The 13201-nt window shown below is 29.7% G+C and overlaps 1 protein-coding gene across 1 annotated transcript; it reads left to right on the top strand.

The window, feature by feature from the left end:
* The first annotated feature begins 11978 nt into the window (after positions 1–11978).
* Positions 11979–12449, top strand: LOC136081186 (uncharacterized). Its single transcript, XM_065798484.1, has one exon. The coding sequence runs from the start codon at positions 11979–11981 to the stop codon at positions 12447–12449; it is 471 nt and encodes a 156-aa protein (XP_065654556.1).
* Positions 12450–13201: the final 752 nt, after the last annotated feature.

Below are 13201 nucleotides of genomic sequence, written 5' to 3'. Positions count from 1 at the left end.
TATTTAAAAAAAAAGAGTTAGTTAAAACAAGTAAAGCGCTTTAAAGTAAAGCACTTTAAAGCGCTTCTTTTTGAAGAAGTTAGTCTATAAACATTTTTTTTTAAACAATTTTTTGAATTATACGTTCTGTTATATAACATTTAAATTAACATTAAAAACATTAAACAAAAGAAAAATTCATACAGATTTTTGTTTTGCTACGCTTAACTTCATGAGTATATGAAGTATATTGCATAGAAAAATACAAACTCGATAATATTGAGTTTATATTTTGCTGCGCAATGACTTCATAAATTCGTGAAGTTAATGCATAGCAAAACAAAAATCTGTATGAACAATAACAATATATATTCTGAAATAAAGGTTATTTCATGGTTATTTACTAATAGTACGAGTACTAATCTAAGGTAAACACCAATTTAATAATAATAGCCATCATATAATAATATTAAAGTAAATTTAACTAGGAGAATTATAGTAATAACAATAATACTATTAGAATAGTAATGACAATAATAATGACTATATTAGTAATAGTAGTAATATTGTTGTTAGTAATAATAACAACAATAATAATGATAAATATGACAAATAAATATTAAACAATGCTAATAAGTAATAATGACGGCAATACAAATGTAAATAATGTTAACATCACATATAATAATACTAATAACAATAGCAATAGCGATAATAATCTATGATGAGCCTAACATTTTGCATGTCTATTATTTTTATTTTAATATTGTCATTTATTATGAAAACTCTATACTTTTTGTGACTAAATGTTTGTGTGGGTGACACGTTTTTATTTGAGAGTATTATTGAAAATTTTTTGTTTGTTTATTTATAGTTATTTTTTAATGAAATATTTATATTACTTTTATTTATATGATTACTGATATTAAGATTATTATATTTATTAAATCATTGTTACTTTTTTTTGCTGTAACTGTTTTAGTTACATTGTAGGTTGTTACGTATTGTCAGTACATAACTGTTTGTAACTTTTCTGTCTGTGCATTATATTCAATTGTTGTTTTAAAATTGATTTTAATTTATTATCATATCATTTTCTTATTATTCTTATAATTCATCATCATTATTATTATCATTATTATTTGTATTATTAATGCTCTTTCATGGTATTTACTTAAGATTAGTTTTTAATTATTTGTAAATAACCTCGATTGTAAGATCTTTTATCGAAAATATTGATATTTCTGTCAAAAAGACGGTTTTTAAATTGTGAGGTTGAGTTGAGTGATTGAAAAATGAAGAGGTAAATTATTCCACAATTTTATAAGTTGCTTTGTGATAGAATTATCACCGTATTTTACCGAACTACGATTTAGGATAAATAATTTAAAATTACAATAAGACATAGCTTACTATATTAACAGGCCTTGCCAACGCGCGGCTTGCGTAAAAAACTAGAGGCAAGATTAAAAATATTACTTCGCAGTAATTTACATTTTCAGTTAGGTCATTTTCGCATGAATATAGTATTTGTATGATATATCTACTAAAAGTAACTTAAAAAGAGTGAAAAGATGAATTTATTATTGTTTTTTTTCAATTTTGTTTATAACTAACATTGTAATATAACTAACAAATAACATCTATAACAATTTTAAATTAACTCAAATGTATCTAAAACTTATTATGTTTAAACAATTTAGTTAGTATATATAGATTTATATTTTTCTATAATTTAATATTACCATTTACCACAAAATTTATTAATGGGTTTTTTAAGTATTAAAAGTAAATTTTTGAGAAAAAAGAGATAAAATCTTTAGAGAATAAAAAGTAAATACAAGATTTTTAGATATTTTACTAAACACTATTTTACAGTTTTTGTTAAAAACACTGCAAACATTTTACTTTGTGCTGAGTTTTATCAACTTCTGCTTTGGCTCCTTGTGTGAACGAGGTGAAGAGAGTCAACAATAATTATTAAATAAAATATTTGTCATTGTTAATCCATGATGTCTTTGCATACCTAATGAATAAAATTTTGATAGCATCATAAGAAGGTTACACAGTGATGACCGACAAGTGTCATTATATACTACAGTAAAAAGAATTTAACAGCAAGTTGCCCATTGATAAACTTTGTCAACAGGAATTGTTAAACCTCCTCGATTTATGTCCTTTACAAAATTTCCATACGTTTCATAGAAATAAATGGTGTCATCAGGATTTTCATCTTCACGAATAATGTACCCAGCAATATAAACTAATGACATTTTAATATCAACAGTAAATGAATCACACAGAGCAGGTAAATTGTAAATAACGTAGCAAATACCCTCCTTTGGTAAAAAATTTACATTTTGGACAAGAGTGATCTGAACCTAGATTGGCTAATACATCTGAACATTTCTCCAACTTTAATAGCAACTTTGTACGGTATATAGTTACTTTTTCAAGAACTTGTTGAACGGAAATGAAACAAGTTCCTCCTGAGCCTTGTCTTAATTTTCCAAAGAGCTACTCTAATGGATCTGTTGTAAAGTTGGCTAATAATACATACTGATGAGTTGTATCTAAAAGATATTTTGACAACTGAACCAAACCATAACAGGTCTGAACTAAACAATTGTGTCTCTTGTTAGTAATTTGACTCTTTTTCCTTTTTCTGTTTTTTTTTTAGTTGTATTGCAAAATTACCCATTGCAGAAAGTTTGCTTAAATTGTCATCATTAGCAGAAGCAATAGCAGCTCGATTAGAATCTTTCAAACAAATGTCTGCTTATGGACTGTGAACATTACAAATTTTCCAGAATTTAACGACTTTAGAAATGAAAATAATTGTCCCTTCATTTTCATGCAGGTCTGGATGACTTTTTAATGCTGACAATGTTTCATCGCAAAACACTTGCAGACTAATGCTAACTTTGTGTCTTTCAATTGGCTTTGGATAAACAGAAACTTCCATTAATTTAGACATTTTAACAATGTTTTTCGTTTCAAGCTTGTACAAATTAATAATATCAACCCAGCGGGCTATTTTTTTTTTCTCCATCAATATAAAATTCAAGTTCTTGAGTTTTTTCTGTGATCCAGTTATTAAGTATACTTTTTAATAAATGAACATAATCAAATAAAAGAAAAATATTGTCTTTAATACACCATGCTTATTTTTCTCAAAAAAGTTATAAAACTTCTGATTGACTCTGTTACCATCACAGACAATAGAAACAACATTGCCCCCATTATTTTTAATTGCATCAAGAATCTGGGTTGTCTGTATAAAAATAAACTCAGCATCAAGTTCTCTGACTGGTAACATTTTGTAAAGAAATTTTGATCCATTAAACAATGTTACAACCAAAAACTCATTACTGTGTTTGCTAATAGATGAGGTTTGTTAACTGCTTTACCAAATACTATGCCACCATGATACTACAACATTGGTTTAACATAAACCTCATCAAGAAGTGATGAGGTTTATGTTAAACCAATATATATATTAAATATATCTATATTTTGCATTTTAATTTTAATCTAATAATAAAAATCAACATAATACCAAATTGCAATAATTTTCTTTAAAATCGACCCCCTTATTCGCCCCCGTATTTCACTTACCGAAAAAAACAGCAACAACAAAAACGAAAATAGGTACCAAAAGTTCTACACTAATTAAACTATTTGCTGGTATTTATTTTTTGTTGAAAATTGGCATGTGATTAAGAAATGCATGTAGAAAATTATTTTAATAATAAAAAAAGGGGGATCGACATTTCTACGACTACAATTTCATGTGTGAACATCAACCAAATTTTCAGGCAAAATTTTCGAAAAAATAATCCATGAAAAAGTGTGCTAACTTTATAGTCATAAAAAAATCAAGATTAACCTTTCGTCTTTTAAAAATAGTCTGGGTTCATATATGTTTCAAATAAGAATCACCACAAAATAACGTTTGCCTAGGGCTACCTAAAAAAAGTGGTAAACTTAATCTAACACTAATTAAACTATTTGCTGGTATTTTTTTTCGTTGAAATTGAGCAAGTGAATAAGAAATGCATGTAGAAAACTATTTTAATAATAAAAAAAGGGGATCGACAATTCTTCAACTACAATTCCATGTGTGAACATCAACCAAATATTCAGGAGCAAAATAATCCATAAAAAAGTTTAGTAACCATACATAAAAGTCTTTAAATAATCAAGATTAGCTCTTCTTCTTTCAAAAAAGTATCTATGTGTATATATGTTTCTGAAAAAAAACTCTACAAAAATACGTCTGCTCCACGCTGCCTAAAAAAGAGTTAAAAAAACGAGAACCAAAATTTTGGCATAAAAATCTGTTCCGTAAATCGTGATTTACGGAATGTACCTTACGTACTGTTTTTACGGAATTTACGGAACGTACCTATATATATATATATATATATATATATATATATATATATATATATATATATATATATATATATATATATATATATATATATATATATATATATATATATATATACATTCAACTTAAATTGTTAAACACTAATTTCATCAAATAAAATTTTAAATGAAAATTATTTTATTAATTTTATAATAATTATTTATTAATGTTATACAATTATTATTGTTACAAAAAAGCCATGCTATAAGATTAGATAATAACGAAAACTTTTTTTCGTGGTGAAAAAATTGGAAAATGACGCAGGGAGGTTTACTTGTTTATGATTCCAGAAAAATAGACAATTTAATAGATAAACAAGTTTGCATAATTTTAGTACCAAAATTTTAGTAAAGAAAGTCAAGTATGTCATAGTAAGAATAATATTGTTGAAAGTATATTATTTTCAAAGCCTTGTTTGTAGGTTAGATAATCTAGCATTGTAGATTAACTACGCAATTTCACTGCTAAGTTTTTAAGATGAGAGGAAAAAGATAGATTTGAGTCAATTTTGAATGCAAAATATTTTAATGAAACTTCGAGGAATATTTTTTGGCCAGTTATCTAAAGTTTCGGTTTTTATGCATTTTAGATTGATTTTGTTTGAAAACTATTAGTTCAGTTTTGTTGGTATTAAGACCTAGTATGTTAGAGCACACCCATTGAAGTAGATTGGATAAATCATGATTAATATTTATGTTAATTTTTTAACTTTTTTTATTTATTTGTTATGTGTTAGTTGGTTTCGTCAACAAAATGGTGAGTCGTTTAAAATTTTGCAGATATTAAGGTCAATTATAAAAATAAGGAAAAGCAATGGTCCTAGTACAGAATCTTGGGGTGCACCTGTGGAGTATTTTATTGGAAATGATTTGATTTCATTGATAGAGACAAATTGCAATCTATTAAGAAGATATGATGAAAACCATTGAAGAGCAATACCTCGGACACCATTGTGTTTCAATTTACTTTGGAGGATAGAGTGATTAACAGAACCAAAGGCTTTCTCTAAGTCAAAAAACACTCTGCATGCAAAATTTTATTTTCAAGAGCTTTTCTTCTAGTTTCAGTTACTTTAATAAGTGTATGAGTTGTGGAGCTACAAAATCCATACTGATGTTTGTAAAAAAATTGATTTTTGTCAAAAAAACTATAAAGTTTGTTGTACATGACTTTTTCAAATATTTTGCTAATTTTAGAAGAGAAATTGGTGGATAATTTGTGCGGTCCATTAGAGAACCTTTTTTTATGTATAGAAATGACTTTGGCTATTTTCAAAACATCTGGAAAAAAAGCTCACAAATAACATGAGAATTAAGTTTAAGAATGTGTTGGGAAATACTATTTGGATCTAAATATTTTCTTATTTTGTAGAGTATTTTTGTTAAATCCGACACCTCATTTTTAGTCACTGAATTAAAAAAGAAAGAATTAGAATTTTTTAAATAGTCAGAGATAATACTTTTAAAAGATGATACTTTTAGAAGATTATACTTTTAGAAGATGATTTTTAGAAGATATCTTTTACGATTAAGAGTTGTGATAAACGTTTATAAGAAGAATTTAATAGACTTATTGACATTATTACCATTTTTAATACGAAACTCCCGGTCAACATTAGAAATATCCTGAATAAATTTATTATCATTGAAATTCTTAAATGATCTTTCAGTTGTTATGAATCTTGTTTTTTTGAAAGGAGTACTTGGAATGCAAACAAACTGTACCATGTGATTTGAAATTGATATTGTTAAATTGCTGAAACTAAATTTGAAAATTTAAAAAGATGTTTTCAATAGTTGTTTTAGATTTATAGGTTACTCGTGTTGGTTGAATTATTGTTAGAAAAAAAGAATAAGAACTTAGAATGTCAAGGTAATCAGAGATAATAATGGATTCATTGTAGTTTAGTAAGTCCATATCAAAGTCACCCATTAGCATAACCTGTTAATTTTTAAAACCAAGTCTTTCAAGTAAAGAATTAAAATAATCAGAAAAAATTCCTTTAGAGTTCATTGATGAATGCTGTTATATAGAGTCAATCGTGATATTTTTTTCTTAAAAGGACTGATGATTTCAATAAAGATAGATTCTAGATATTTTGAGATATTTACTACAAGATCTTTTCGAATATTGCAGTTTAGATTGGATTTTAAGTATAGAAAAACGCCTTCGTCTTTAGCTTTAGTGGAGTATCATTCGATATTATAGCCATTTATACTTATGTCAATTATATTGGGATCGTTAATGTACAAATTAGATTCCGATATTCCAAATGCTATTGGAAGAATGGTAAGTAAACTAATTAGGCTGCAAAGATCACCAATATGAAAGTGCATATAACTAATGTTGAAATAAAGGTATAATTCAGAATTTGATTTTGATTATTATTATTATTATTATTATTATTATAGTTGCAGGCGTAAAATATACTTACAATATATACATACAGCAAGCAGGGAAAATACCTTTCTCTAAACAACCAGTTTTATAAATATTCGTTCCGAATTTTATCCCCAACCAGTGATCCAGTCTAATTTTAAAAAAAAGTAAAGATGAGTAGAAAGTTATTTGCTCGGGTAGTTTGTTCCTTTTCTCATTTCTCTCTCTTTTTTTTACTCATTTTATTGTTTCTTCTTTTATTGATTTTGTTTTATTTATTTATTTATCTTTTTTTTTTGTAGTATATATTTTGCTGTTTAATAAAATAAGTTAAATATGAGTTTCACGTAAAAAATATAAATAAATAAGACAATTTAAAAACAGACAGGGACTCAAAGAAGGTATGGGCGATGCAATACCACCTCAATCTATTCATAGAGCCCCTTAAAATAATAAATATCCTCAAAAAAACTAATAAACTGCAGATAATAGTAGATGTAAAATTTCCAATTTAAATACTCAAAGATTTACAATATATAAATACTTAAATAACTAAAAGATTAAACAATTACTTCCTTCAAAGAACAAAGCGTGTACCATAGAAATGCTGGTAGGTTATGCGGGTATTTAATGATAAAAATATTAAAAGAAGAAACCACTGCTATTGTAAATGCCACGGTGATAGCCGAGAAGCCGCATCGCCGCAAAAAAATGGTAAAACTTTGTTAACAAGATATATTTTAAAAAAATGCCTTTTGTTAACAGGTTTAGTTATTATTATTTATTTATTAGTTATTTATAATTAGAAATTACACAACACAAAACCGGTAAACGATATGTTTAAATTTTAAAATGCACAACTATCTGTGTGTTTTTAAATTAAAAAAAAAACTTTTTGAAAAAAAATCTCCAAATCAACTTCATGTATGGTATTACGCACACATGCTTTATTTTGGTTATTGTGGAAGCTGCGTCAGTTTCAACTCCAGCCGCATCTTTGTTTGATCTGTTAAATCTGTGTTTTTTAAAGATTCACAAAAGCGAATGGATTTTCAACACTTAAAAAGACATTTCAAAAAAGTGTAAAAAGGCTGCTATAATATCATGAGGCAGGTCACTAATGATTTTTCCGATCCATGTTTTAGAGCTAGTCGAATCTTGTTTAAAAGGTTTAAATTAAAGAAAAATATTTAAATTCAACAATATGCTTATCTTGTCTTCTTTCATATTAAAATCCGAGCCTAGATATACTTATAAGGCGTATGCTTATAAAAAAAAATGTACTGTCATAAACATTTGTTAAACCACTCAATGACCTCTAGTATTTTTACAATAATTAATATATGGTAGAAAGTTGGTAATTATTATCTTAATTTTAGTTACTGATAATTGCCAACTATGTCAGATTTAGTATAAATAACGCTGTTTTCTTAATAAGAGTATATAAAAACAAGTTGCAAAAAATGCGTTGAGTTGATCTTCCTTAGTAAGTTAAAAACAAAGAAAAATTCACAACACAAAGTGGCGACCCTATCAGGACACTGGAATCTACTGAACACTCTACAAGCTATCAACTGACTTAAGGAATCAAAGATTACAATAGAATTTAAAATGCCTCCTAAGCAACGCGAAGATCCAATCGCTACACTATCAAGGAAGTTGGAGCTAACATTAACAAAAGTTGAGCGACTTGGTCTGGAAGTACGCATATCATTGAACAATAACGATATGCACACACTAGATAGATTAGAACCAACTATCAAAGCAAAACTGTCGGAGACTTTTAACTTAATTTAAAACATAGAAGAATTAAAAAGAGACGAAGAAAACGCCGACAATGAAGAAATCGACAACTGGTACGAACAACAGAACAACTTAATTAAACAGCGAAGTGAACTTCTAACCTCACTGGAAGAATACGTATAGAAAGAGAAGTTACAAAAAAGAAGAAGATACAGGAAGAAATTGCTCGTGTAAAAGAAGAACTAAATGAACGAAAGCAAGAAACAACTAAAAGCATGCACAGTGCACACACAAATGATTGTAAAGCAAAACTTCCCAGACTACAAATTTCAAAATTTGATGGGACTATTCTGGATTGGGTGCGGTTTTGGGAACAATTCAGCACAGAAATTGACAGCACAAGCTATCCTCCAGTAACTAAATTATCATACTTACGTGAACTATTATCAAACACGCCAAAAGAGGAAATTTCTGGACTCCCTTTTAATGCAAATGGTTATGAAAAAGCGAAAATTATTCTAAATCAAAAATATGGAATCACTTCTGAAATTATACGCCAGCATGGTCGTGATATCATGGATCTTCCCTACATAAAAAATACCGACGTGGATCAAATACATTATTTTTACATAAAATTAAATGTAAGCATAAACTCGTTGAAAACTTTAAACAAATTGGAGACAGCAGAAATACTGGTACGCGAAACTCTTGACAAACTTGGCCCTGTTAAAGCTGATATTACTCGAACAGATCCAAAATGGCTTGAACAGCTAATTGAAGCTCTACATGAATATACGATACGAAACCCAGAATCATCTATTGGACGACCAAGAAATAATATCAGAAAAGAAAATTCAAAACCCCACAATATTTGGGAGCACAAAAATTAAATGGAAAAACACTTCCAACATAACGAAACTAGAAACATTGGCTGTATCTACTGCAGTTCGCAAAATCATCGCAGCCACGAATGTACGAAACTTCATTCAACACAGCAAAGGAAACAATATCTTAAAGAAAACCATTGCTGCTTTAACTGCACGTCAACAAACCACACAGTATCCAACTGTTGTAGCAAACGTTTTTGCTACCATTGTTATGGAAGGCATCATTCATTTATATGCACTGGGGTTAATGAAGACGAATCAAAAAAGGGTATCCTTATGACTGGATACGAAGGGCAAACTATTCATCCCACAGTGGTTGTGAACGTTTGCAAATATAAAGTGAGAGCACTCTTGGATACGGAAGCTGGTAGTTCGTATGCTTCATCTACGCTAATCAAGTACCTAAAGTTAGAGCCAAATAATTGGAAATCGCAAAACATTGAAACAATGACTAGATCAGTGCATTAAAACCTTCTGTTGTTCTACACAACTCTATATTCAATAAACGTACGCAACAGCCTTGATATTAAACTCTACAAGTTAGAAAGGAAAGTGCTTACAGTACTACAAAATCCGAGGATATCTGTCCTAAAAAGGAAATTCAAACACTTAGAGAGATTGCATTTTCATAAGGAAGATGACTACGATGATCATAAAATTCATCTTATAATTGGTGCTGGTGATATTGCAAGAATAAATTTGAAAGGTTTCAGGACTGGAAATGATGGAGAAGCTATTGCAGAAGAAACCATATTTGGATGGACGGTTATGGGACAAGGACAAAGCACCTCGGACTGTTTATATTTTACAAAGTCAATCAACGACTGTTACAAAGAACTATATAGCTTGGATGTTCTTGGTCTAAAAGATCAAAGCAAAGGAAATCAAAATGAAGTATATGAATAATTTAAAGAACAGCTACAACAAGATTCAACTGATTTTTATCACACTGGATTATCAAAGAGGAATGTTCAAAACTGGCATCTTATTCAGACGGGAGCATCTCAAGGTTGTATAGTTTACTAAGGAAACTGGAAAAGAAACTAAATGATCTCATAAAATATAACGCTATTATTCAAGAACATCTCAAGGATGGGATAATTGAGTATGCACCAAACAATCCAACTGGCAAGCGAATATTCTACATGCCTCATCAAGCAGTGATAAAAGAGGACTCCGAAACAACCAAGCTAAGGATTTTTTTTGACGCGTCAGCTAAAGAATACAGATCACCCTCACTTAACGACTGTTTTCATATTGGTCCTCCATTGCAACCCTTACTACTCTATGTTATTTTACAAAACAGATTGCAACCTGTATTTAAAAAATAGCAATTCATTTGTTCAAAAAGGGAGGATTCCAGCTTCACAAATGGCACTCGAACTTTCCAGTATTGGAAACCAATGATTCAAAAGAGAACTATCATGAAGTTACCATCAATGAACAAAATAAACGTTATTCAAAAATTGTTGGTTTGTTGTGGGAAAAAAATGAGGACACTTTATTAATGGATTGTAGACCAACTCGCCAAAAAAACATCACAACCAAAAGAGGAATTTTAAAAAGTTAGGCTAGAGTTTTTGATCCACTTGGTGTGATTTCCCCAATAACACTAACGGCAAAACTTATATATAGAAAAATTTGTGATTTAAAGTTTGCTTGGGACGAAAAATTTTCACCTGAATTAACAAAGGAATGGATGCTTTGGAAAAATACTTTACAAGACCTTACACCAATACCAAGAAGTATAACTGTTTTGAAACATAATAAAAAAGATTGAAATCCATGGATTTGGTGATGCAAGCAAAGATGGCTGCTGCAGTGCAATATATGTAGTAGTACATCAAGGAAACAAAGTAACTCAAGGATTGATTACAGCCAAATCACGCATATCAAAGCGAGGTTGTTCTATTTCCAGACTTAAATTGATTTCGGGATACATGTTAGCTAATGCTCTTATTACGTTAAATTGGCACTTGAAGGACACCCAGTTATGGAGATACACGGCTGGCTTGATCAAAATTGCTCAATACGAATTTGAAAAATCCAAACAATATAAAGAAACTTCAGAAAGATTTCAATTACATAGAAATCACGATGGGCTATTAGTTTGCATGGGTCGTATACAAGGTGAGCACCCAATATTTTTACCTCGCAAACATCCCTTTACAAACTTGGTTATTCAAAGAGAACATGCACAGACTCACCATGGGATGGTTGGTCTAACAATGTCCAAGTTTCGTGAGCATTATTGGACAGATACCTTACGTAGCTAAGTAAAAACAATAATATACGATTGCAATTGGTGTACAAGATTCAGGTACAAACCATTACAAGCTCCATTAACAGCTGATTTGCCAAAGTATCGAACTAAAAGTAAATACCCCTTTGAAACTATTGGTTTGGATTTCGCTGGCCCAATCGAATATAAAGTAAGCAAAGAGTGTTACAAAAAACCGTACATTGTACTTTATCCATGTGCAACTTCAAGAGCAATCCATTTGGATCTACTAAAAACAATGGAAAATAAAGATTTTCGAAGAAGTGTATAAGAAATGATTGCAAGAAGGGACACACCTGCACTCATAATAAGCGACAATGCTAAAACAATTGTAAGTACTGCAAGGTGGCTCCGACGATTGCAGAGAGACCCGCTGATAAACGAATACTTAGGTGAAATGAACATAAAATGGAAGTTTAATTTAGCAAGAAGCCCATGGTGGGGAGGTTTCTTTGAAAGAATGGTGGGGTTAGTAAAAAGATCATTACACAAAGCAGCTGGAAGGATTCGTCTGACTTTCGAACGACTTAAAGAAGTTTTGATTGATATTGAAAATACGTTGAATAACCGACCATTAGGATATATCGAGAACGATATTCAACTTCCGATATTAACACCAAACATGATTTTACATAGGAAAGGTATTACGATCCCTTCCGAAAATGCAGAAGATGACGATGATGAAGATTTTAAGAACAAAACGACTACACGAACAATACGGTATACCACAAATGCAAGAACTTAGCGTGGAAAAGGTGGACAAACGAGTATTTAAGATCATTACGATAAAATCACCAGTGCAAAGGCTATAACCAAAAGAACATAGCAGTGGGAGAGATTTTCTTACTTAAAGGAGAAGTAAAGAATAGAGGTGAGTGGAAAATTGGTATGGTAACAAAACTTGTTCGCGGAGAAGATAATATAATCCACGGTGCTAAATTAAGAACGGGAAATAATCAAGTAGTGGAAAGACCGATTCAGATGCTTTATCCGTTGGAAATTTGCCAAGATCCTACTGAGATCAAGGAATTTCTAAATGATTCTAAACCTAGCGAAAACATATCAGCAGAGCAAACAAAAACTCTGAAGCAAAGACCTTCACGAATGGCGAAATAAAAGGCTGAGGAACTTATTAAAATAACAGCTCTTGATGAACATTTTGATGAGAATTTGTAGATATTCTCTACAAATTAGGGGAGTGTCATAAAAATTTGTTAATCCACGCATGCATTTTGGATTGATATTTTAACTCAGTAAACATAAAAGCCATGTTGAATATAGAAAAGCAATTGCTTTTACTCAGTAACTTTACTCAGCCTTACGTGAATAAAAATTTGAGCGATTTTGATCAAAACTTTATTCACATAAAGCTGAGCAATTAATCAGCGTTTTTGGAGTAAATTGCTCAGCTTAACGTGAATAAAATTTTAAGCAATTTTGTTTAAATTTTCATTCACGTAATGCTGAGCAATTCCTCCTAAAACGCTGACTTAAAAG

The sequence above is a fragment of the Hydra vulgaris genome, chromosome 06 (genome assembly GCF_038396675.1).
Source record: "Hydra vulgaris chromosome 06, alternate assembly HydraT2T_AEP".
Taxonomy (NCBI): Eukaryota; Metazoa; Cnidaria; class Hydrozoa; order Anthoathecata; family Hydridae; genus Hydra; species Hydra vulgaris.
Note: the sequence above shows the minus strand (reverse complement) of the source record. Positions and strands in the feature narration are given on the sequence as shown.